General features: G+C 41.9%; 1 protein-coding gene across 4 annotated transcripts in view; it reads right to left on the bottom strand.

Annotated features, from left to right (window-relative positions):
* The window catches only part of svild (supervillin d), a 114,012-nt gene that overhangs the window by 17,679 nt on the left and 69,201 nt on the right, over positions 1–27,132 (bottom strand). For all 4 annotated transcript variants that reach the window (XM_060939781.1, XM_060939778.1, XM_060939780.1 and 1 more), the window contains exons 6-19: positions 26,023–26,113; positions 19,093–19,526; positions 16,803–16,938; positions 10,146–10,293; positions 9,918–10,001; positions 8,162–8,242; positions 7,882–8,062; positions 5,621–5,793; positions 5,340–5,495; positions 3,734–3,870; positions 3,290–3,437; positions 871–1,016; positions 541–716; positions 18–156 (exon numbers count right to left, since the gene is read on the bottom strand). In XM_060939781.1, the coding sequence (XP_060795764.1) occupies positions 18–156; positions 541–716; positions 871–1,016; positions 3,290–3,437; positions 3,734–3,870; positions 5,340–5,495; positions 5,621–5,793; positions 7,882–8,062; positions 8,162–8,242; positions 9,918–10,001; positions 10,146–10,293; positions 16,803–16,938; positions 19,093–19,526; positions 26,023–26,113 (2,230 nt within the window). The remainder of the gene's footprint in view (positions 1–17; positions 157–540; positions 717–870; positions 1,017–3,289; positions 3,438–3,733; positions 3,871–5,339; positions 5,496–5,620; positions 5,794–7,881; positions 8,063–8,161; positions 8,243–9,917; positions 10,002–10,145; positions 10,294–16,802; positions 16,939–19,092; positions 19,527–26,022; positions 26,114–27,132) is intronic.

A 27,132-nucleotide genomic window follows, 5' to 3' on the forward strand; every position in this document is an offset into this window, starting at 1 on the left:
CTTCTTACAGTTCTCACCTTCACCTCCTCCACTGCTGGCTCCTCTTTGATCGGTTTACGCTCGGCCCAGTCCAGAAACTTCTCCCTGAACAGAGCTGTCTCATTGTGCTCTGAAAGCCTTCCAAACAGAGCCCAACTTGGCCTGCCATCACCTTGTCTACACGAGAGAGAGAGAGAGAGAGAGAGAGAGAGAGACAGTAGGTGAGAGTACAAGACTGGAAAACCTTTTAACCATTCATTGCTCAATGTTATACCAGAAGTCACCAGATGGGGGCAGTACTTTATCAGTATTGTGATGGGGAAAGTAATGAGACACGTGCATTTTATACAAATCTGTTCTCCAGCCGAATATGTGAGCTATCCTTAAAGCCATATGATACAACTTTCTGTCCCAATGATTCCATTAACTGAGCTTTATGCATAATGATAATGACTGTAGTTAGTGGAAGTGAAAGTTTAAGCAGTAATCAAACATTTGAATGAAGTTCTGTCAGTTGGAAAACAATGCTGTGACATGAAACCCAGTAGAAGGATGACTCACTGAGGGAGGTCCTTATGGGCTGCAGAGGAGTCCAGGGGGTTGACCCTGCAGGTGCTGTAATCATAGGCTCCGCTCCAGAGCTGTTTACCCAGCTGTACTGCCACCTTCCTGTCACTCAGAGCCACATCCTTCCCTGTCCATACATACACCTCACTGCCAAAATCAAACACCAAGGCCTGGTTCACACACACACACACACACACACACACACACAAAAAAAAAAAAAACACACAACAACAACCACAAAGCAGTGAAACAATCATAGCTGTAAATAATAGCACCATGTAAAGTCATACAGACACAATGAATGTGTCAAAAGAGAGGTCTGACCTCTTTAGAGTTGAGCAGATTCACACTGGGGATGGAGGCCCAGGCTTCTTCATAAGGCACCAGTTTGTCTTCCACCACCCTGTAGATACCATTCGCCTCCACGATGCCACTCTCATACAGTTCATCTTCATCTGGATCCCCGGCGGCTACACACACACACACACACACACACACACACACAGAGTACATTAGTAGTACACAGAGTTTTAACCTCATCTCCAAATGAGTGACAAACAAGCATTCGGACACTTTTCTCCATTTTGAGAAAAGAACAACAAAAAATGATTTAGTCTAAACTTGTAACATAATCAAAATTACAGTTACTGAAGTCCAGACAAGAAACATTTATTTATCACACATACACTCAAGCATGGCAGCACGGTGGTGTAGTGGTTAGTGCTGTTGCCTCACAGCAAAAAGGTCCAGGTTTGAGCCCCGTGGCCGGCGAGGGCCTTTCTGTGTGGAGTTTGCATGTTCTCCCCGTGTCCGCATGGGTTTCCTCCGGGTGCTCCGGTTTCCCCCACAGTCCAAAGACATGCAGGTTAGGTTAACTGGTGACTCTAAATTGACCGTAGGTGTGAATGTGAGTGTGAATGGTTGTCTGTGTCTATGTGTCAGCCCTGTGATGACCTGGCGACTTGTCCAGGGTGTACCCCGCCTTTCGCCCGTAGTCAGCTGGGATAGGCTCCAGCTTGCCTGCAACCCTGTAGAACAGGATAAAGCGGCTAGAGATAATGAGATGAGATGAGACACTCAAGCACAGACTTAAGCACACAGTGAAATTCCTTCTCTGCATTTAACCCATCTGAAGCAGTGAACACACATGCACACACAAGTGAGCAATGAGCACACCGCAAAAAATTGAAAACTGAATTTGAGGAGAAAATTCCTTAACACTAGTGAAATTATCTTGTTGCATGGACAGATCATTTTACTTGACAAGACATCTTGGAATAAGTTGGTTACAATCCAGGACTAGTTTTAATAATAATCTCAGAGTTGGTGTCTTGTATTCTTCTAATAGGAAATGCTAGATCGTTTCAACTATATTCAAGATATTCTAACTTGCTAAGATATCAATTTTTTTGCAGTACACACACACACACCCAGAGCAGTGGCAGCTATGTTAGGGGTTAGATGCCTTGCTAAAGGGCACTTCAGCCCAACCTCAGGCCATGGCTGCCCTATGTTAACCTAACTGCATGTCTTTGAACTGTGGGGGAAACCGGAGCACCCAGAGGAAACCCACGCAGACACGGGGAGAACATGCAAACTCCATATACAAAGGCCCCCGTCGGCCTCTGGGCTTGATCACAGAACCTTCTTGCTGTGAGGTGACAGTGCTAACCATTACACCACTGTGCCGCCCAGAATCACATGTCAGAAGTGGGATATTTATTCCATTAATAAACACTGATAACGTGGATCTAAATAATGCAAATCTGTCTGCTTACTTGTGTTTTTTCTCTAATTATATTGGTCTCTAATTTTTTTCATTGTCTGAAAGGATGAACTATTGTCATAAATCCCCCTTTGTTCTCCAATTGCCTCTGTTTTTGTTCGTCGGCACCCCACACCCTGTCACTGCTCTGTTCTCTCACTGTGTTCACCTGCTCCATTTTAGTGCATGATTCGTTTTTATGTTTGTCCTAAAGTTTCTCTGAAGCATTTCTGTGCATTTTGTTTGCCAAGTATTTTCAAAAGCCTTGCTTTCTAGTTGTGTGTTTGCTCTGGTTTTTAATTCTTGCCACTGTTTTGACACTGATTATGGATCTTTTCATGGTTTGAATCCCGCCTGGATGTGATTTGACACTTGCTTATGGGTTCCAACAACAGCAGAACTAAAGTTATGCTAAGTTTATGTACACTTGCAGCTTGCTTCAAATAACCACTGCATGTTACAAATATACAGATTTAGATTATATAAATTAATTTACAAAACATTTGTTGCAGAATTCCTAAAAGTGTTTCCTGATATACCATTAACTGCTTCCTTTTCTAACTGGAAGTGGCGAAATGTCAAATATATTTTGATTTATTTTACAATTTATTTACAGGCTGTGCTTAAAGCGCGTGCGCACACACACACACAATTTCCTATATACTTCTCAAAAGAGATCCAGAACATGAGAAAAATCTCTACTATAACACTTTACCTGAAATAAAAGTAAGATATACAGTATACTGCCTTTATTTTCTCTTAACTCCACCATATAGGTCCTTGTTTATCAAAGAGCTCAGCTCTAATGCGAGCTTCATATGGTGGTTCCATGTTCTAAGTCCATCAGTCAGCACTCTGTACTCGTATGACTGAGTGTGTTTACTGAATATGTAATGGTTGTTCTCAGCTGAGCGTCTGTGCACCATATGCACATGTTTGCTCTGTGTGTGTTTGAGTCTGAGTGTCTGTTCTTAGCACCTCTGTATTCCGTTTGTCCTCCAAGAAGGTTCCAGAAGTCCTTGGCAGAGCGGTTGTTTGTATTGATGCCCTCCTCCAGCACAGTGACCTGTGGGGCTTTACAGCCAAGGTCTCTCTTAGCCTGGACATACTGTGCCATCTCTGAGGCCTGTTTTACACACACACACACACACACACACACACACACACACACACACACACACACACACACACACAGCATGCATTGTGTGAACACAAATCTAAAACAACTTTGAAGCTTCTGGTGTGACTCATTGAGCCAGATGTAAGAGCAGTGAATCAAAGACAGTATTAAAAGAGACTGTGAAGATTATGCTATCCTTCAAACTACTTATACAGGATTTAGCCGGGCACTGAACCACCCGAAAGTAAAACCCATTTATCACAACAGTGTCGTGGGTATGAATTCAAGGTGTATGCTAGTACCTTGGCCTTCTCAATAACGTTGGCGAACTCTCCACACCACAGGAAGCAGTGATTTGGGGTGATTAGTAGAAAACAATCACCGCTGTTTAGAGAGCGGGCTGTAGGCTCCACCAGACGCACCTGAACATGCCTGCGCCCTGCAAACACACACACACACACACACACACACACACACACACACACACACACACACACATCTATAAACCTTTGTATTACTGTAGCTTTATAATGACTCCACGCCCAAAATGTTTCAGCTTGTTTAGTTTTTCAGTAACTTACCACATGAATCAGAGCTCATACAGCTTTTATAAACTGAAATTCAAGTGGTTTTTCCAGGACTTTCATGATGACTAATATGACTTTTCCCAGTAACTCAAATCAGCATCTAAAGCAGTACTGCACACTTAAGTGTTTTTTGAGTTGTAAACTAAATTTTGGTGTTGATATTGACAACATTTTTATTTTTAAAAATTTGCATTTTATTTGATGACATAAGAGTCACCAATTTGGTACTTCCATCCATCCATTATCTGTAGCCACTTATCCTGTTCTACAGGGTCGCAGGCAAGCTGGAGCCTATCCCAGCTGACTATGGGCGAGAGGCGGGGTACACCCTGGACAAGTCGCCAGGTCATCGCAGGGCTGACACATTGAGACAAACAACCATTCACACTCACATCTACGGTCAATTTAGAGCCACCAGTTAACCTAACCTGCATGTCTTTGGACTGTGGGGGAAACTGGAGCACCCGGAGGAAACCCACGCAGACACGGGGAGAACATGCATGCAAACTCCGCACAGAAAGGCCCCTGGTGGCCACTGGACTCAAACCCAGAACCTTCTTGCTGTGAGGCGACAGTGCTAACCACTACACCACCGTGCCACCAAAGTGTGAGTCTGTGAAACCATACTCATTTTCAAATATATGCTCTCATCAGCATTCACAAGTGTTTACACCCACTCCCTTCCCCACCCTACCGCCCACCTCAGCCACTCGCTACCCCCATCTCAGCCAACTCCCCATTTTTTAGCATTTTTCAAAATTATGCAGCGGGTGGAGTTAGGCTCATAGCTGGGGTGAAGTTACACCCCTAAGGCAGTTAAATGATCGTGATGATTTTGAACTATTTATGCTTGCTAACTGTAAGTTTGTCATTTATAGCATTTTACTGCAAAACTGAAAAGATTATTAATACCACTGGAGGCTGTTTAACACAAATGATAAGACATTTGATAGGAAGATAAATTACATGTAAAATTAAACTCGCTGGGAAAATGACAAAACTGTGGAATTCTTTTTTTTTTCCTCCCAAATGTTATTTATTCCACTTATAATGAAAAACTGTTTCCAGGCAGTTATTCAAAATTCAGCATATTTTAATCTTTGAAAACATAAAAAAGTTCAACTTTTAAGACTTTCCCTTAAAATCGAAATGAGCAGGTGTCCTGGACATTAGATGGACAATTTGTTCCTTACAAAAAGATACAAACCTCAACATACAGACAATTAAAATACATTTTAAGGACTGCATGTTATTCAGTAAAGGCTCTTGCCTTCATGTCCTTCCCACCCAGTCATTTAGCTTTGTCCTCAGAGACACCCACCTTTGATGTGGATGAGCATGAGCTTATGAAAAGGCACAGCGCTGTTGTTGGTCACCACTTCAGTGGACTTAACACTTCTCAGGTTTACATTCTTGAAGTTTTCTTTGCTTGCCAATCCGGCCAAGGCACAACCAGCCAGTCTTGAGTGTTTGGCCACTAAGAACACATCAGCATGAGCAAAAGAAACATATATTTAACATTGTTAAAGAAATCAGATTAAAATAACTTCATTTCATCTCGTGGAAAGTATTCAGTGGTAGAAGTGTGATTTAAAGTCTCACTCCTTTCCACTTGGATTCTCTTGGCCTCCACAGTTGCTATGTTGAGTCTCTGCTCAGTGTAAGCCTGTCTCAGGTCGTCTCGAGCTGCCAGGGCGCGTAGAGGGTTTCTCGAGCCTTTTGTGTTGCGGGAGGGCCTCACTGACCGCCTGTGCTCTGCTACTGATGTGGTTAACCTGGGGGGAAAAAAAAAACACTTGTGAAAAACATTCAAAAACAGTGCCATCAGTGATGTTGGCTGCAGACGGATGTAAGTACAGGAACTGTGTTTATTAGAAAACCACAAACAGGCATACAAATCCAAAACGTAATCCAAAGGCAAAGTGAAGAAACAGGCAAGGGTCATACGAGGTACAGACAGACTAATAGAGGCTTTGCACCATCACGTGACCCCCATAGCAACGGTAACTACGCCGCCGTGACAGAAGGCATGCTTAGTGCTTCATTCAGACAAGTCAGTTGCTATTGATTGGTATGGGGAGGTTTTGCTGCATTTTTGGATGTGCAAATCATTCTGAATGAAATAAAGACATCAGAAAAACCTTATGGTATGTTCACTTAATTTCCACAAAGGTAAGAATTCCCCAAAAAATCTTAATTTCAGAACTGCAGCAAGGTGCTCATTCTTATGTAGTGAAATGAACATTAGCCTCAGCACAGCGGCTTGGCACAGCCTAACCTTCGGTGAGATTTAAAAAGTGCATTTACATTCAGAGATCTTTCGGAGCACGCTGTGCACGCGCTTGGGACCCAGTCATTATGGGAAACACCTGATGCTGATTTGAGCACAATCAGCATGCTGTTTTCACAGAGACTTTGCAAGTATTGTATCAGGTATGTGGTGGTAGACGGGTCTAAGGGCAGGAAGAGTGTTTATTAGCAGGTGTAATATTTACAAAAACACAAACAAAATCAAAAGTAGAGACATAAACATGAGGGACAGCACGGTGGTGTAGTGGTTAGCGCTGCCACCTCACAGCAAGAAGGTCCGGGTTCGAGCCCCGTGGCCGGCGAGGGCCTTTCTGTGCGGAGTTTGCATGTTCTCCCCGTGTCCGCGTGGGTTTCCTCCGGGTGCTCCGGTTTCCCCCACAGTCCAAAGACATGCAGGTTGGGTTAACTGGTGACTCTAAATTGACCGTAGGTGTGAATGTGAGTGTGAATGGTTGTCTGTGTCTATGTGTCGGCCCTGTGATGACCTGGCGACTTGTCCAGGGTGTACCCCGCCTTTCGCCCGTAGTCAGCTGGGATAGGCTCCAGCTTGCCTGCGACCCTGTAGAACAGGATAAAGCGGCTAGAGATGATGAGATGAGACATAAACATGGCTAGAAACAAACATGACAATGATAATGATAATACTTCACAAAGCCTCTGTGTCTTTACATACAGGTGCTGATTGCGCTCAAATTAGCATGAGGTGGTTCCCATAACAACTGGGTTCTGTAAGTGAGCGTGGCCACTCAAGCATGCAAAGGAGTGACAGTCAAGTGATCGCCTGCTGTGTGACCACAACTTTTAGCTCGCCTGTATATCACCGTGCATCATCACCAAAACGCCTCATTTTCATCGATAACCTATTGCAAAGCATCGCGAGCTGCAGTGTGAACATAGCTTTACACTCATGTTCACTTCACTGTATAAGAATGAGCACCTTGCTGCACTTTGTATGCTTGTGAGCCATTTTTCCCTTCTACATGTAGTAATTTCTCTATTTTTTTCCCCTGATGATGAATTACTTTAGGTAAATTTAAAAATCTGATGTCTTCATTTCATTCAGAATGATTTGCACATCCAAAAATGCAGCAAAACCTTCCCATACTGATCAATAACAACTCATTCATCTGAATGAAGCACTGTAAGTGTGCCTCCTGTCATGTCAGAGACGACAGGCAGAATTCAAAATACAAAAATGAGTCAAAAACCAGAATAAAAACATGAATAAAAGGCTTGGTAGGGTCAGAACTGAGGCAATGAGCGATACTTCGCAAAGTCTGTGTGAGTTCAGCATCCTTATAAGCGTGCATTGATTGCACTCTAATCTGGGACAGGCGCATGTAATTAGTCCTTGAGGTGCGTCCAATGCGCTCAAAGCACAAAATGCACATGGACGTGAGTAACAGTTTGGAATGTGTGGACAAGTGCATACGTACAACTTCTAAACAAAAAGAACGTCAAACAGATCATCAGAGACAGATGGGTTAAGGAAGAATGACAAGAGGAAATATAAAAATAAGGGAAACATTTTCGAGAATAAAGATGCCACTTACTTTGGAGAGTCAAACTGGACAGCACTGAAATCCTCCTCTTCATCCAAATGCAAATCTGAACTCAGACTTGTGGGGGACATGGACTTGAAAAAGCGTTGAAACGTCTCATCATCATCCAGGGTCATCACCTCTTTCTCCTTCTCCTCCATCACCTCAATGGTAGAAGGTTTATTGCTCACACCTGGAGGCACATTCACACACATCAAACACTTGGTTACTGCCTCGATTCGACCTCTTAATAGAATAATATAATACTGTCTGAGAAATAAGTTGAAATAACCTTTACTGTGAAGTTTATCTAAAAAGGACTCCAGTTTGTCAAGCCTCTTGTCGCCCTCAGCGTCAGGTCGAGTGGAAATCTCTGCAGAAAACATCAACATGCACTGAGATGAGCTGTAAGGACAATACAAGCCTTAGCTTTTTTCATGTCCGTGATAATAAATTAGCTTGTACTCAAAGTAGTTTCACAGAATTTGCTTTTAGAGTGACTTTCAATAAATTATCGTAAATCATCCTATTTTATAAAATGTTGTAAAGGTTTTAGAGTACAAGTGTAACTATCTCAGGTGTAACACAATGCCATTATCTGTAAAATAGTCATATCTCTATTCAGATTGAAACTCAAAGTGGGTGTGGCCCAAACTGGACGTTTTTTCCAGTTGAATTAAATTAATAGTTTTATATGTACCTGCACACAATATATTCTAATGAACTTAGTTGCTTTTATTAAGCATGGGGAAGCCATGGCGTAATGGTTAGAGAAGCCACTTTGGGAACAAAAGGTCACCAGTTTGATTCCCTGAACCAGCAGGAATGGCTGAAGTGCCCTTGAGCAAGGCACCTAACCCCCAACTGCTCCCCGTGCTGCTCTGGGTATGTTGTACATCGCTCTGGGTATGTTGTACGTCACTCTGGATAAGAGCATCTGGTAAATGCCATTAATGTAATGTATTACCCAAAATATAAACAAACTACAATATTAGCCTCATTCAAACCAGGCAGTTCCAAAGTGGATCATTGTGCACTAGAGTTACTGCACACTTTAATGTGTTTTGAGCTGTGAAATAATTGATATGACTGTTCTGTGATGAAACACATCAATGCTCGTGTTAATATTGACAATTTTTATAAAAGTCTGCATTTTATAGGGTGAAAATGGCTCAAGACGCCATCTACTGGTTTAAATCATCCTGAGCCTTGCAAGGTCGATGCTAACGTAGAGTCAACCGTTTGGTACTTCTCTACACCATGAAACACTTATTTAAAAAAAAAATGCACTCTAACCAGAGGTGGGCAGCCCACCTCCCTCACTCCCTGCCCTTGAGTGGGAGTCTGTGAAACTCAAATTTTCAAATATATGCTAACTGAGACTCACTGATCAACTCTTTCCTCACACATCCACGCCTCCACCTCCCCACCCTGCCCCGCCCCTCAGCCTCTCCCTGCCCCACCCCTCAGGCTCTCCCTGCCCTGCTCCTCAGCCCCTCCTTGCCCTGCTCCTCAGCTCCTCCCTGTCTCGCTCCTCAGCTCCTCCCTGTCCCGCCCCTCCCTGCCCCACTCCTCAGCCCCTCCCTGCCCCACTCCTCTGCTCCTCCCTGCCCTGCTCCTCAGCTTCTCCCTGACCCCCAGTCTCTCCCTGCCCCGCCCCTTAACGCCTCCCTGCCCCTCAGCCCCTCCCTGCCCCGCTCCTCAGCTCCTCCCTGTCCTGCCCCTCAGCCCCTCCCTGCCCTGCCCCTCAGCCCCTCCCTGTCCCGCTCCTCAGCCCCTCCCTGTCCTGCTCCTCAGCCCCTTGCCAGCTTTTTAGCATTTTTCAAAATTATGCAGTGGGTGGAGTTAGGCTCAGAGCTTGGGGTGAAGTTATATTTTAATGAATGTGGTCTTTATTTGAGCCTCATATCTGACTATTTGCTTGTGCCTACATGAAATAAAAAAAAAAGCCCACATCCTATTTGTATTTGTACCCATTTAGAAGCATTACCTGTTCAATCTGAATAAGATATTTATATTTGATTACATCATCAGAATTGAGGCTTTACCTTCTAAAGGCTTGACTGGTGTGCTGTGGCTTGCTTTCTTGCTGAGGATAACAGACACATCATCTCTAGTGGGGGATACAAGGCCTGGTGGAAAAACAGACGCACCACGATCAACCACTTGAAGCAAGAGGGGATATGAAATCATCATGAAGATGAAATCATTTCAGTATAGCATATTGTGGACAAAGTAAACAGAGCCAACATATCTGCATCTGGATGAGCATGTACCTCTCTTGGCCATGCGTCCAGCCACAGAGAACTGTGTGGAGTCGTTGGCAGCTCCTTTCCCTTTGGATTTCCACTGCTCTTCTTTCTCCTGCAGTATCTTCATCCGCTGGGCTAGGGACATTTTTGTCTCCACCTCAGCTGAAGATTTCTGCAGACAGAGAGAGAGAGAGAGAGAGAGATGAGAAGAAGACAGAAATAAAAAAAATTATTATGAGTATTCAATGTTATCAGAGTTTGTGACACAAGACTGTCTCCAGTATAGCTGTACACCTCTATCTAAAAATATTAAATATTTTCCACAAAAGAGAACAACTACACCTTTGAGAATTAAACCGCCAGACTCACATGCACAGCTTTCAGCTGTGAGACATAAATTTCTTTCAATCACAGCAATAATCAGTGCTCACAAAAATGATTTGTACATAACAAGAGCCCTAGTCCTTAAATTCTACCATCAAATTTAATGTCCATGGATGGATGAACACTATAATGAATAGCACTCTGAGAGTCACCAGATATGCTGATGTTATAACGAATGTAAATTCTCAGTTTGAACTACTCCGTTATTTGTTATTAGTCACACAGTCCCACTAATTTAGAGCAAGACATTTCTTTTATCCTTACTTTTTCTGTCTCTTCCTGTCTACTATAAAGGCCCCCACTGCCGCCATGCTATAATAAAAGGCTGTCCAAGGAATTTATGATCCCTACCATGGCAGCTTCTAGACCCATTAGGCAGGAAAATATTCAGAGGTCATTTTCATTAGCACTACAAACACTGAGTGGTTAAACTGCATAGAATTTTCAGAGGTGCAGAAATTATTACTGTTACTACTCAAGGCTCTTTCCCACCTGGCGTAATAAAGGCAAGGGAACTTTCAGTCTGGACTGAGTGAGCCAGCTCTCCAAAAGACACTCAGTAAAACAGATTACTTCATATTGACTCTGTGAGAAAAGCCAGACGAGTATGACTGTGACCCAGCAGAAAATCGTAAAACAATTCAATTCACTTCAATTCCCCCAAGAAACTTCATCATGAACCACAATCCCTTAGCAGGAATAAATTACAAGCCTGTCAACATTAGTCAGCCACCACCATCATGAATCAGTCTTTTCAGAAATAAGGACCGCATGGAATAATAATCACAGGTAATGCGCCGCTAGAGATGACCCCTCGGCCCGCAAGTGTGAGTACGGACCCAGAGGAGCAAGCAGGAACGAAATGAAGCTCCAAAGCCCAGGAAACACACGGCCCATACCCCTCAACATCTGGAACATTAGAACATGCAGTCACTACAGGTGTCCTTGGCAATGCCTGGGTGAAAAAATACATTGAGCTTGTAAATTCTTGTGTTTAATGATTCACGCTTTGGGATAAATTGTATCTGATGAAGTTTATGTGCCTTAAACAAGCATACATCAGTGTGCGCACATACATACACACGAGTTGCTGGAGTCAATTATGCCGAGAAAATTGCTGTTAGCGATTTTGGTGAAAGAGAGTGAAAACCCAAGCCCCGAGCCTCACAGAAAGACTGCATTTTTCTTTAGAACCATGCTGAGTCACAACTGAACAATATTTCATTTCCATTCCCAGAGGTGCAGTCATACTCAAAGAGAGACATATTAAAAAAAAAGCTCTTGGAGAACAGCCAATACCCTCTAAACAAACAGGGATGACCCAAACCCTAAAGCATGAAGTATTGAAAGAAAATATATGAATAGGACTGGGATTATTTCCAACTATGTTCATGAAGCGGATCCGTGAAAAAGAAAAGGTGGCATGCATCACACACTCAGAGACATGCAAAAAAAAAAAAAAAAGCTGTGTCCATGCATCAAAACAAAAACACTCACCTGACGATAAAGAACTAAAGGCTAAGCAGAAGCTGAGAGGGAGGATAGGAAGACGACAGGACAGGAGCCTAAAGTAGGGAAAGAAGGAGAATATAGACTGTAGAGGCAAAGAAAAGAGGACAAAATGTGAGTCAGAAAGGCAGTAAAAGAAAGCAAAAGGCAGAACCACAAGAAAGGAATTACACAACATCTTTAAATGATTAACAATGAGTAATACTCAATCGCTCATAAGGACCGAGCAAAAGTAAATCAGTGAGCAGAGTGGAAGAGCTCAATAGCAGGTGCATGTGGATATCAGGCTGAGCTGAGGTCATTGCTATGGTTCTGGAGCTGACTTCTCATAAGATGGTGTTACCCCTGGGCTTTCACTCAACCTTGTTTTAGTTGAGCTGACACTTGTCAAATTCCTCTCCAGAGAGCTTTCACAGAGGGAGTAGGAGTGTGAGAAAGGAATAAAGAAGACAGATTTTCCTCTGATTAATCGAAAGTAGAAGAAAGATTGTGGAGATGTGGCTCAGACCTCCTGGACTTTGACAATTTTCCAATGACTTGATTCATGAGAAAAGCTGCAACATAATATGTTCTCAGGAGCAAGACTTCAGAATAGTCATACATCATTTCAGTATGTCATTTGGTATAAAGCAAATCATATAACATTCTGTTAAGCTGTAACCGCTAGTGTATCGCCTCTTTTTTTTTTTACAATTTATCACATCAAACAGCCACAACAATCCATTTTCTGTCGAAATGTGAAGTTGTAGGTTTCCCTAACAGGACACGGTTGATGCTAGCAGATAAATGATGTCGTCTGTACAGGAAATGGATGGCACAGAGACAACATCTGCTTCAGAGGAAGTACCTCAATTTTCACAAACTCTTCAAACCCATGCAGTGATTCAGTGTATGGCCCACCACATTTTACTAAACAATTCCATTATACTCACTATCCAGCACTCTGTTTAACACCCAGTGTGTCCCTTTCAAACACCTTGAATTTTACAGACATTACATTTTGGAGACCAGGTTTACACTGTACTGTCTTGTTCTACCATAGTACCTGCTGCTCACCCATGAAATCCAGTTACTCTTCCGACCATCAAGTCTATCCATAAAACTTGTTCTTTACGCACCGTTGTTGCCAAACAGACGTACAAATTTCAGAAAATCAGTTCATGACATCAAGAAACTGATTTTTTCAGACTGTGCACACAGCAAGCCAGCGAAGTTTCTGATGTCATCAATTCATCCAATCATCTGACTGTTTAAAGACTGAGTCTCATTTTATAATCTTTTAGCAGTTTTATATAAATGTTTTCACGTGCCTAACCGAACAAAAAAAAGTCCCGACGGATTAAAAGAAAAAAGTTTTGGTAATGCTAATTTTCTTCATCCTCCCATGTGTGGGTTGTTAAATGCCAATCACCTCTAAAGTACTAAACATATACACAGCACAGCAGATTTATACTCCGTGACACCCACAAAACTCCATAAAAAGGCAAAGATCAGAACTGAAAATGATAAGAGGCAAAAGATCACGTCTTAAGCTTCCAATAATGCAACTCAGCCACTTCAGCGCCTAGGTTACCATAGACACAGACTAACTCCTCCTCCTTTAATTAATTTGTCATAATTGAATGGCTAATTTTGGCTTAATTTATTCTCATCTCATCTCATTATCTCTAGCTGCTTTGTCCTGTTCTACAGGGTCGCAGGCAAGCTGGAGCCTATCCCAGCTGACTACGGGCGAAAGGCGGGGTACACCCTGGACAAGTCGCCAGGTCATCACAGGGCTGACACATAGACAACCATTCACACTCACATTCACACCTACGGTCAATTTAGAGTCACCAGTTAACCTAACCTGCATGTCTTTGGACTGTGGGGGAAACCGGAGCACCCGGAGGAAACCCACACGGACACGGGGAGAAGATGCAAACTCCACACAGAAAGGCCCTCGCCGGCCACGGGGCTCGAACCTGGACCTTCTTGCTGTGAGGCGACAGCGCTAACCACTACACCACCATGCCGCCCTCTTAATTTATTAATTAAGTAATTAATGCCCAAGTTTCAAGCCTATCTACACTCACTGGCCACTTTATTAGGAACACCCATCCACCTGCTGTTTTATGCAGTTCTCTAATCAGCCAGTCCCTTAACAGCAGCACAATGCATAAAATCATGCAGAGACAAATCAAGAGCTTCAGTTAAGGTTTACTTCAAACATCAGAATGGGAAAAATTGTGATCTCTGTGACTTTCACTGTGGCATGGGTGTTGGTGCCAGATGGAATGATTTGAGTATTTCAGAAGCTGCTGATCTTTTGGGGTTTTCACACACAACTGTCTAGAGTTTACACAGAATGGTGCAAAAAAAAAAAAAAACACTGAGTGAGTGACAGTTCTGTGGGTGGAAACACCTTGTTGATAAGAGAAGTCAGAGGAAAATGGCCAGATTGGTTCGAGCTGCCAGGAAGGATATAATAACTCATATAATTACTGTTTAGAACCATGGTGAGCAGAAAAGCATCTCAGCATGCAACAGCAGAAGACCACATAGGGTTCCACTCCTGCCAGCCAAGAACAGGAATCTTGGACTCAAGAACAAGTTCCTATTAAAGTGGCCGATGAGTATATATCCAATTTGAAGCCGATAAATCATGGTTCGCATAAGTCCTTATATGGAAAGGTATGTATGATATGCACTACTCAGGAGCTCTTGTAAATTACAAAGACTGTTCCGAACTAATTGGATTTTCATGAGGAGCACATTTCTTGTGTAAACTCACCTGCAAACTATTTACAAAGAAATACATTCATATCCAGCTTGGTAAACGAGGGTGACCTTTTGGCCATTATTACTCCTCTCCTCTCAGACTACACACATTTGCCCTGATTCTGAAGTCTAATCAACAACAATTCACGATTAAAATCAGGTTTACAAACAAGCACAGACTCTTCAGTGACTGCCCAGTACAAAAACCCTAAGCAATATATCCAAGTGATATAATCATGCTGGAGCTAGTTATACCAGATAGTAAACATTAAAATGGCCATAAAGTGTCCAAAACTGTCCAAGTGCAACAAGTTTTTCAAGAAGGCTCTATAAACTCCATAATCAGACCTTTTACTTCTGCCAGATCTAACGTGCAGTACATTCCTCATCCAGAGATAGATAGTCTTATTTAGCCAGAGATAGCCTCAGCATGGGGCTCCGTCTGCAGCACAGAGCCAGATCTTACTGGCAGGATCACTGGATGAAAATTCACCACCATTCAGGTTAAAGTTCATCATTCCACAGTCACAAATGAGTTTGAGGTGATAAGTGCTTAAAGATAGGATTTTCAGGCTGGGAATGGAAATCATCTTGTCCGCTCAGCCACAAAAGCAGTGAACTGCAGAGACAGATCAAAGGGTCTGGGCAAAACCAAGTCTGGTGAAGTAAAAGACTTGTAGTCTTGTTTTGTAAGAACAAGCAAGTTTCAGTTTATGGCAGTCCGAGATCTAAAGCATATGATAAGGCAAAGACTTAAAATCTGAGAGTCATTTTGAATAGATCATTTTTACTGTATGTGTCACAGGGTAAACATGCCGACGTTCTTACACACAGCTCGTGCTGCAGGCTCTGGATTGTTTCACACAGTCTCCATTGTTGCACACAATACATTAATGCAGCAAAGTAGGATATTTTGTCAGACTCACACATCAAACCTTGTATCTCAGAGAAAACGTTCCATCTGTCTAAAGTGTAGATAGAATTATTCATCTTTAATAACCGCTGAAGTTCATGATATATACAGTACCAGTCAAAAGTTTAGACACACCGACACATTCACAGGTTCTTCTTCTATATTTTAACTGTTTTCTACATTGTAGGACAATACTGAAGACATCAAAACTATGAAATAACATACAGAACATGGTGAACTAAAAAGTGTTTTTAAAAAAAAATATGTTTTATATTTTAGATTCTTCAAACAGCCAGCGTTTCCCTTGATGACGCTTTGCACACGATTGGCATTATCTTAACCAGCCTCATGAGGTCGTCACCTGGAATGCTTTTCAATTAACAGGTGCCTCGTCAAAAGGTAATTAGTGCAATTTCTTGCCTTCTTAATGGATTTGAGATCAAACAGTAGATAGTAAATAATAACAATACAGTAAACAGCCCTATTCCACAACTGTATTAATCCACATTATGTCAAGAAACCGCTCAACTAATTAAAGAGAAATGATATCCATCATTAATTTAAGACATGAAGTGTCTTTTAATTAATAAAGAATTAAGAAAAAACACTGAATTACCGTAGAAGGCGTGTCCAAACTTTTTTCTGGTACTGTATATCCTGGATGTGACACTGGTTTATCGCAGGGCACCAAGCACACACACATTCGTACACTTATTCACACCTAGGGGGGTTTATGCCTAGTCAGTCTACCTCACATCATGTTTTTAAAAAGGAGGAAACCATAAAAACGTGGAAGAAACCCATAAGGAAAAAAACACATAAGATGTGTGTTTCTCTGCATTCATTCAGTAATCTCATTCCAGCCAGCTGTAACTGAAATGTAATGTTATTAAAATCACACATCTTTCATTGAAATGAACAGGAACATAACGAACGCAGTGTATAAAGACTGTAACTGTAATGATAGTGCTTGGGTAATCCTGAATGTGTGTGTCTCGACAGTAACATTAGCTCCAAATAGCTAATGGCTTTAACTCAGTTTTTCGGCCAACTGGAAACCATCAGCTGTCTCAGCATGTGTGGCTGTGTGTTGCTGTGTGTACGTATGTGTCTACCTTCTTCTTCCAGGTATTCTCAGAGTCCTGCAGCTGGCTGAAGCGGTCAGCCAGGGACGTCTGGATCACATCACTGGCTTTGGTTTTCTTCAGCTTAGGGTGCCAATCTTCCTCATTACCTGTCAGCTCAGCCAGTCTGTGGAAAAACAGAGAAAAAGAAATGGTCAGAGTGTCACACACACACACACACACACACACACACACACACACACACACACACACACACACACATACATAGTGTCTTGCAAAAATATTCATCCCCTTGGTGTTTGTTGTGTTTTGTCGCATTACAAGCTGGAATTAAAATGGATTTTTGGGGGGTTAGCACCATTTGATTTACACAACATGCCTACCACTTTAAAGGTGAAAATTGTTGTTTTATTGTGACACAAATAAAAATTAAGTTGAAAAAACAGAAATCTGGAGTGTGCATACCGTAGGTATTCATCCCCTTTCGTTTGAAACCCCTAAATAAGAGCTGGTCCAACCAATTAATTTCATAAGTCACACTTATATACCTATCTTTCTAATTTAATTTGCTTTTCACTGTTCTTGCTGGGAATTAAACTCAGGACCTTCTGCTTTGAAGTCCACCACTTTACCACTACACCACAGAGGATTCAGGTGCAACAACGAAATTAAACATTCCATGAGATTACCCTAACCCTAACTCCTAATTCACCTTGGTAAATCTAGAATCGCCTAGGTGAATCCAGATTCACCTGATTTTAAATAATCATCTGTAACACACACACACACACACACACATATATATATATATAATTTGTCATATATTAAGTATTCTTTCTTAACAATGGCCTGAGAACATCTCTACACTTATGAATATGTGAATACGTATTGTATGATATGCAAATGTAAAAGCCTCCATATCCTTTATAGCTAGCCCTGCAAGTGAGCTAGTAGCAAAATTGTTTGCATCCGAAGTATTGCCGTGTTATATTTTCAGACATTAAAGATATATTATGTAACACTAACCAAATATAATGTTTATCACCAACAGCTACTTTAGTGATCCTGCTAGGCTAGCAAGCACCAAGGGTCCATGTCTGAAGGCTCACAAAAACAGCATCATCCACTAATCCTTTGGATGACACTAATATTTTTACAGACGTGCTAAAAAAGTGTCTCTGGTTTAAATGTGAATTCAGCTCTGTGTGAACAAAATTGACTAGTATATCAAACTAGCTAATCATATATACAGTATATAGTACAGGTAGTCGTCGACTTACGACCTATGCGACTTATGACCGATCGACTTTACGACCGTCTGGTTATGACTGGCAAGTGTTTCCCAGCTGAGCGTATAACAGTTTCCGCCCCAACTCCTGGTTTATGAAATGAGCAAATCCTCCCGCCAGCCCAAGCGCTGCAACAGCTGATGATGACGTAGACGACCCACAGCCAAGCACCAGTGATGCCAGCGGTCACTAAATTTTGTATTTTGCTATGTTTTACATTTGTATTTTGGTATGTTTCAAACTAAAATATTTTCTATTTTTCACACCTGTATTTCGTATTTTTTGTTTTGCACATATTAAACGAATTGTACTGTACGCAGTGTAGTATGCAGTGTTTGACTTAAACCAAATAATGAGCCAAGGTAATGAAATAAAAAAATGTTGATAAAATAAGACTTTAAGATGATTACAATATCATTACACATCACAATATACTTACGTTCATTTAACATAGGCCGACTTACGACCAGATCGGTTTACAACCGGTCAGTCGTAACCAAACGCAGTTGTAAGTCGACGACTACCTGTATATTATAAAGTAATCAGTGATACAACATGAGTTAACATTATCCATCCATCCATCCATCCATCCATTATCTATAGCCGCTTATCCTGTACAGGGTCGCAGGCAAGCTGGAGCCTATCCCAGCTGACTATGGGCGAGAGGCAGGGTACACCCTGGACAAGTCGCCAGGTCATCGTAGGGCTGACACATAGAGACACACAACCATTCACACCTACGGTCAATTTAGAGCCACCAATTAGCCTAACCTGCATGTCTTTGGACTGTGGGGGAAACCGGAGCACCTGGAGGAAACCCACACAGACACGGGGAGAACATGCAAACTCCGCACAGAAAGGCCCTTGCCGGCTGCTGGGCTCAAACCCAGAACCTTCTTGCTGTGAGGCGACAGTGCTAAACACTACACAACCGTGCCGCCCTAACATAACGTGTCAATATTTAATTTAGCAGCCACTACTATTGGTCACAGTGCATTATACAACCTGGTCAGATTAACCTCCCATCATACCTCTGGTTGAAAGAGGAGCTCATGCTGCTGTCCAGACTGCTGTCCAACTCCTCACTCTCCTCAGATGTACACAGAGACGGTGAACGGGGAGCATCACTGGAGCTGCTGTTCCCCCTCTGCATAACCTTTATCTCGCCATCCACCTTTGTCTCCTCTTCTATCTCTTCTGTTCTATCCTCCTGCTTCTTCTCCTCACAGTCTTTGGCATGAGCTTCGCTTCTCTCCGGCACAGGCTCGGCCTCCAGGCTGGCAGAGCGGCTTTTCTTTAGGATGCCCCTAAGACCACGTGGACCTGAGTCCTGTCTTTGCAAGCCTGCTGAAAGCGCTTTGGGCTCCTGCTCCTCAACCTTCACAGCCGGCATGGGGACTGAGTTGGGCTCCTCGATGGCCAGTGTACACTGTCTCTCACTAACCCCAAGGTCACTGAAAAAGTCCTGAAAAATGACCAAAGAGGAGAACATGACAACTTTAGTGGCAACATAGTGGATTTCTTTTTTATGGTGGTTCTCAGTGGTGTCAGTTTGTTCATTTTGTCTAAAGCACTATTTGCTAGAGTAGTTTTACCAGTGGATGTTTGTTAATGTAAGTACTGGATATATTTAGCAGTTATTCCACAAAATCGAATCATACATGAGCTGATATCCAACGAGGAGTGTAGCGTTGAGTTGGCTATAAGCCATGTACGACGAGATTGAGTGGAATAACAGTTTTATTCTATTCACATTCATTGGATTTTGAGAAACAGAGCATTTTTATTTTTTGCAAATTCGATAAATAAAAACTTGATACAAAATGTCCGACAAAATTATTCCCCCTTAGAATGTAAACAAACTGGCAAAATGACAGGAGCAATTTGTGAAAAATGCTATAATAATAATTCTTGAAAAATAAAAAAGATACGTTCTTACCATCAAATACTTTCATTCCATATTTTGTTGCTTTTTTGTATTTTTGAGGGGTTTTGTTTTTGAGTAGAGTTTTTATTTTCATGCCACCATTTTGTTTTTCTCTACTCATGGTATATGAGCTGATATCCTAGTAGTAGAGTAGGATTCATATCCAGTGAATGTGGATAGAATAAATTGGATGATAATCATCAGTAGTCACATTAAATTACAAGGTCCTCAGGTAAAACTAACAGGACCAGAATTGTGTTCCTCATTCTCATAACTACACTCTAAATAATTCATAATAATTTATGAATTATTAATGTGCTTTAAGATGAATAAGTGAATAATAACACTGGCGTGTAAGTGCTCAGAGCCTATTACGTGTCCACTATCTCTGTAAGCTCTGTACAACACAGGTCTGCTCAGAAATGTTCCTGTGATCTGGTCATGAATGTCCAGTAGGACAAAGAACAGATCCTACAGTTCACCCCTCTGTGTTGAGTCAAAGAGTATGTTATCTGTCAGAAGCACACCCCATCTCCATTTCCTCCCTTTCTATAGCCCTCAAATTCCCCATCCTGCCCTTTGCACTGGCCAGAGACAGAAAGAGGAAGAGAAACACAGAGATGGCAGCTTGCTTTATCAGCAGCTCCACCACACATACCCTGAGGACAGAGAGAGGAATGCAGGGACATGGTGACCCTGAGGCAGAGAGAAAGAGAAATAGAAGACAAGAGACACAGAGGGGTAGGGATGAGCGAAAAGAAAAAAAAAAGATCCTTATATGGAGCTCCTATCTCTTTTTAATGATATGCATAATCAGATTTTGTATTAAATATATTTTTTGCCAAAACTCTAAACAAACCGAGTTGTGAAATGTAAAGGGGCAGGCTAGTATGTGTGTCATGTATACATTAGATACTAGCTACTGTAACAGATCTGCAGACTTCAGTTTTCATAAATTACAGGACAAATTGAATTGTGCAAGCTCTGTCATACAGTATTTCGGTATAAGAGTTGGAGGAAAAAATTAGCAGCCAACTGCAAGTAACACTGCAAAATAATTTTTTGCTATTGTTGAAAACCCAGGTTTCACTCAGTGTTGCATGTGTTGGTGTAAAAGCGCAGGATTTTACTTTATGCTCTGGCACGGCTTTAAGGCCCCCCGCCCCCGGTCCAAAAAAAATTTTTTTTAAATAATTATAAGTTTTAGTACATGGCTACTTGGAATTGTGACTTGATTGTATTGAAGATACTGAGATATGTCCACTGTTTTTTAATGAATAATGTTTTTTAAAAAAATAAACAAAATAAATCATTATGTAGGATTGAGCTGAAAAGTTTATGGTATAAAATTATCTTTAATCGTAGGTCCTAGCTTAGGTTTTTTCACTCGTGACACGAATGCAGTGCAAAGCAAGCTGGGTGAGTCCTGTTGGATTTGAACAGGGTGCAGGAACTTCATGCATCGACGTAATAACATACCGTATTCCCGGACTGCACTATAGACTACATGTAAAGGTTGTGTGCCATCCTTTTATGTTTATGGTATCGTTAACACGCATGCTCACAAGCCAAAATGATAAAACACTACAGCAGGCTTGTAAACGATTGTCCGTTTACTGCTCGTATTCATTAATAGGGTATCTTTGTACTCACTATACCCTGTGTATGTACATGGGACACGTGCCGTTTTGGGGATGAGCCTCACTTTGATTTTTACGACAGCGGTTGAATAGGTCTGTGAGAGATGTTGATTTCTGCAACGTCTCTGAAGAAAATCTGCTTGAAATCCCCTGAGTCGTGGGAACTAAGACTTATTATAGGACTTGTTCACAGGCAACTCACACAATCATTGTACCGTTATCTCAGGCCCTGTCCACACGGCAACGGATTCAGGTGACTCCGATACAATTGCTTATCGTTTAGGCCTGGCGTCCACACGGCACCGGCATTTTGGGTGCCCAAAACGCAATCTTTTTGAGAACGGGTTCCAGAGTGGAAAGATCTGGCAACGTTGCCGTTGTGAAGTCGTCTGGATGAGTAGAACGGATTTGTTTACGATGACGTCACAACCACATGACTGTGAGTGCTTCAGCCGGGTAGAAGTGTAACAAACTCGATGCGAGTTGTCAACAAATCCTATAACTTGGTTTATGAAACGCGCTTACAAAATATTTTCACTGTGAATATTTATTGTGTAATGGTGCAAAGTGAGAGAGAGAGAGAGAGAGAGAGAGAGAGAGAGACTCTGCCCTTAGGGCAGAGTCAATCCTGCCAGCAAAAATAGGGAAAAAAAGTAGCGATCTCACCTCTTCAGATATTGGTTTAAGTCCTACAATACATTCCTCAAAAAGGGCGTAGAAGAGCAAATTAATCCATCAACGTGTAGCATTCAATTTATTCCGGACCATTAAAGACGCCGCCTTCCGCGTAGAATCATATGTCATCCTCGCCGCCATATTGGATAGGTCAAAGCGGAGAATAAAGATTCATGTGCTGCGTTTAACTGTACCAACAGGTTTACCATCCAAACGAGATCACATGGGATTACCTTTCACAGGTGAGACTGGAAAAATACTTTTAATTGTATTTGGTCATTATAATGTAATTTTACGAACAGATTTTCCTGACTTTGTGGCTAATATGAAGTCTCGCGCATAAGTTTATGCGCATGCGTCCTTACTTCTTCTATTGTTCTGGTGTCTCCAAAGGGACCGTCTTACAGCGCCCCTAGAGGTGTGGCATGTGTATTGCATTGTTTTCAGCAAGCGTTGTGTTGCCATATGGACCTGATATTTTACTGATCGTTGCCCATTTGGAGGCGATATATTTTTAAATAACATCTCGTTGCCGTTGTCGTGTGGATGTAGCCTCAGTCTGTTAGATTTAGGAGCTCAGATTACAGTTAATGACTTTGTATTACAGAAATGCAACTCTTGTAGTCTTTGTTTATAGTTATCTCGGTATTAAGCTCTGTCTTAAGTGGCCACTTACAGTCCCTCAGTTTAGAATAGAATAGAATAGAATAGAATAGAATGCCTTTATTATCACTGTACACATGTACAATGAGATTAAAGCATCTCCAATAACAGTGCAAACAGCGTGTATAGAGAGAGAGAGAGAGAGAGAGAGAGAGAGAGAGAGAGAGAAAGGAAAAAAAAGGGGGGAGGGTGTAAGGGGGGGTAAGGTGCACAGTCCTGAGGTGTATGTGTTGTGTTACACATTATGGAGTGAGGTATTGCTCATTGCACATTATAAAGTATTGCACAGAGAGAGTCACATTATAAAGTATTGCACATTATAAATTATTGCACGAGAGAGTCACATTATAAAATAAAATATTACACATTATGAAGTATTGCAAGGTAAGGTAAGGTGCACAGACTTGAGGTGTATGTGCTGTGTGTAAGGTGCACAGTCTTGAAGTGTATGTGTTGTGTGTAAGGTGCACAGTCCTGAGGTGAATGTGTTGTGTGTAAGGTGCAAATGGGAGGTCCGTATCATGAAATACCGTGACCTCGGCCTTGAATACTGACCTCGGCCCAGAGGGCCTCGCTCAGTACTTTCAAGACCTCGGTCACGGTATTTCATGATACGGACCTCCCAGCTGGTAAATAACATATACAGTGCCTTGAAAAAGTATTCATACCCCTTGAACTTTTTCACATTTTTCCACCTTACAACCACGAACTTAAAAGTTTTTTATTGAGATTTTATGTGATAGACCAACACAGAGTAGCACATAATTGTGAAGTGAAACAAAAATGATAAATGGTCTTCAAAATTTTAAAAAAGTAAAAATCTGAAAAATGTGATGTGCATTAGTATTCAGCCCCCCTGCGTCAATACTTTGTAGAGCCACCTTTTGCTGCAATTACAGCTGCAAGTCTTTTGTGGCATGTCTCTGCCAGCTTTGCACATCTAGACACTGAAATTTTTGCCCATTCTTCTTTGCAAAATAGCTCAAGCTCAGCCAGATTGGATGGAGAGCATCTGTGAACAGCAATTTTCAAGTCCTGCCACAGATGCTCAATGGGATTTAGGTCTGGACTTTGACTGGGCCATTCTAACACATGAATATTCTTTGATCTAAACCATTCCATTGTAGCTCTGGCTGTATGTTTAGGGTCATTGTCTTGCTGGAAGGTGAATCTCCTTCCCAGTCTCAAGTCTTTTGCAGCCTCCAACAGGTTTTCTTCCAGGATTGCCCTGTATTTAGCTCCATCCATCTTCCCATCAACTCTGACCAGCTTCCCTGTCCCTGCTGAAGAAAAGCATCCCATAGCATGATGCTGCCACCACCATGTTTCACAGTGGGGATGGTGTGTGCAGGGTGATGAGCAGTGTTAGTTTTCCGGCACACTTAGCGCTTTGCATTTAGGCCAAAAAGTTCAACTTTGGTCTCATCTGACCAAAGCACCTTCTTCCACATGTTTGCTGTGTCCCCTACATGGCTTCTGGCAAACTGCAAACGGGACTTCTTTTGCCTGTCTTTCAACAATGGCTTTCTTCTTGCCACTCTTCCAAAAAGGCCAGATTTGTGGAGTGTATGACTTATGGTTGTCCTGTGCACAGATTCTCCCACCTGAGCTGTGGATTTCTGCAGCTCCTCCAAGGTGATCATGGGCCTCTTGGCTGCTTCTCTGACCAGTGCTCTCCTTGCTCGCTCTGTCAGTTTAGGTGGATGGCCATGTCTTGGTAGGTTTGCAGTTGTGCCATACTTTTTCCATTTTTGAATGATGGATTGAACAGTGCTTCTTGAGATGTTCAGAGCTTGGGATATTTTTTTATAACCTAACCCTGCTTTAAACTTCTCCAGAACTTTATCCCTGACCTGTCTGGTGAGTTCTTTGGTCTTCATGATGCTGTTTGTTCTTCAGTGTTCTCTAACAAACCACTGAGGCCTTCACAGAACAAGTGTATTTATGCTGAGAGTAAATTACACACAGTAGGACTCTATTAACTAATTAGATGACTTCTGAAGGCAATTGATTGCACTGGATTGTATTTAGAGGTATCAGAGGACAGGGGGCTGAATACTAATGAGACTGGGAAGGAGATTCACCTTCCAGCAAGACAATGACCCTAAACATACAGCCAGAGCTACAATGGAATGGTTTAGATCAAAGAATATTCATGTGTTAGAATGGCCCAGTCAAAGTCCAGACCTAAATCCCATTGAGCATCTGTGGCAAGACTTGAAAATTGCTGTTCACAGACGCTTTCCATCCAATCTGGCTGAGCTTGAGCTACTTTGCAAAGAAGAATGGGCAAAAATTTCTGTGTCTAGATGTGCAAAGCTGGTAGAGACATACCACAAAAGACTCGCAGCTGTAATTGCAGCAAAAGGTGGCTCTACAAAGTATTGACGCAGGGGGGTTGAATACTAATGCACATCACATTTTTCAGATTTTTATTTGTTTAAAATTTTGAAGACCATTTATCATTTTCGTTTCACTTCACAATTATGTGCTACTCTGTGTTGGTCTATCACATAAAATCTCAATAAAAAACTTTTAAGTTCGTGGTTGTAAGGTGGAAAAATGTGAAAAAGTTCAAGGGGTATGAATACTTTTTCAAGGCACTGTATGTATGGAATCAAGAGGCATCACAATGCATTAAGTTTCATCTCATAATTGCATCAAGGCACCCTTGTATCGTAAGGGGTGTTTGGTTAGGATGTATTTGGTATGATGGTGTTTTGTTGGTGAAGCAATCAAATTCCAGCTTAAAGGGCATTTTAAATGACGAAAGTCAGATGAAACTTCAACATAAACATAACACTTTTTGGTTAAAGCTACTGTCACAACTGGGCATTTGTTTTTCACAGTCCCTTTTTCATAATGCTTCCTCCTACAATAGTGTATGACTGACCTTATGTAACGTCAGTCAAATAAGACAGTTCCTGTTCATGGTTCATGATGAAACCTAGAGGTAGCTAGAAATCTAGGTTGCAACACTACTGTTACACAAACTACTGTATATAACAGTCACACCATCATCCCCATGTACAGGCCTTTCTCGTGTATACGCGTACCTTTTCCTTTTCTTCCCATGCTTCCAACTTCTCACTGCTCTTCTCTCCATCTGGCTCATCTTCCTCAGCTGATGAAGACAATAAGGACTGACTGCAACAAAAACCAGAGGAAGAAATGAAGCAGCTTTTGAGACAGCAAATTAAAGAAAAAGTCAGCTCTGTTTTGCAAAAGTAATCTGGTTATCCTAAAGACAGCACGTTGCAGCATTGTTGTTTTTCCCCTTAAATTTGTGGTTTACAAGAAATGCATAACTTAAACCACATGCTTTATGTCTACGAGCAGATAAAAGAATGAACACAGACACTTTGTAGTTTCTGTACTGTTTCTGAAAGGAGCTGCCTTGGAGAGACAAGTTCACCAGTGTAGATGTTTACACACATTAAAAGTGAGTCATGATGGCATCCGCCGCCAGAAGAGCAAAAGTGAAAAAGAACAGCGGCCCAAGTTCAAGCACACCCCTTCACACACACACACACACACACCAAAATATACATTCTGACAGTTTCCTGTCATAATTCACATAACAGAACACACCATGCCACTACATCATTGTCAGAGGTAATACAGCTGTAGATGCAAACCCACATATGACTTTATTAGCTGTAACAGGTACTGACGCCAGTCTGAAGAGCTTTGCTGAGTGTGTAAAGTAGAATACTATCCTATAAATGATTAGCATATCCTTTTGTGCTCATCCTAAAACACTATTAGCTAAAAGGTGTGTTGCTTAAACCTGACTTTATGTTTGACAGGGCATTGACAGGGTTGGACATGAGATATGCTGTAAATTTCTTTCTGGTGTGATGGCACATAAACGAAGTAAGGAATAACACATGATGGAGAATATTTTGGTCTAACAACACGGTCAGAAGTGTGTTATCCCACATACAGTCGTATGCAAAAGTTTGGGCACCCCTGGTCAAAATTGCTGTTACTGTGAACACCTCACCTGCAAAGCCATCAGGATTGCAGGTGACCCCACCCACCCATCTCACAGCCTCTTCAGCCTGCTGCCGTCGGGGAGGAGACTGCGGAGTCTCCGGACCAAAACCAGCAGGCTCAAGGACAGTTTCTTTCACTAGGCGGTCAGGAGGCTCAACTCCCTCCCT

This window comes from Neoarius graeffei, chromosome 14 (assembly GCF_027579695.1).
Source record: "Neoarius graeffei isolate fNeoGra1 chromosome 14, fNeoGra1.pri, whole genome shotgun sequence".
Classification (NCBI taxonomy): domain Eukaryota; kingdom Metazoa; phylum Chordata; class Actinopteri; order Siluriformes; family Ariidae; genus Neoarius; species Neoarius graeffei.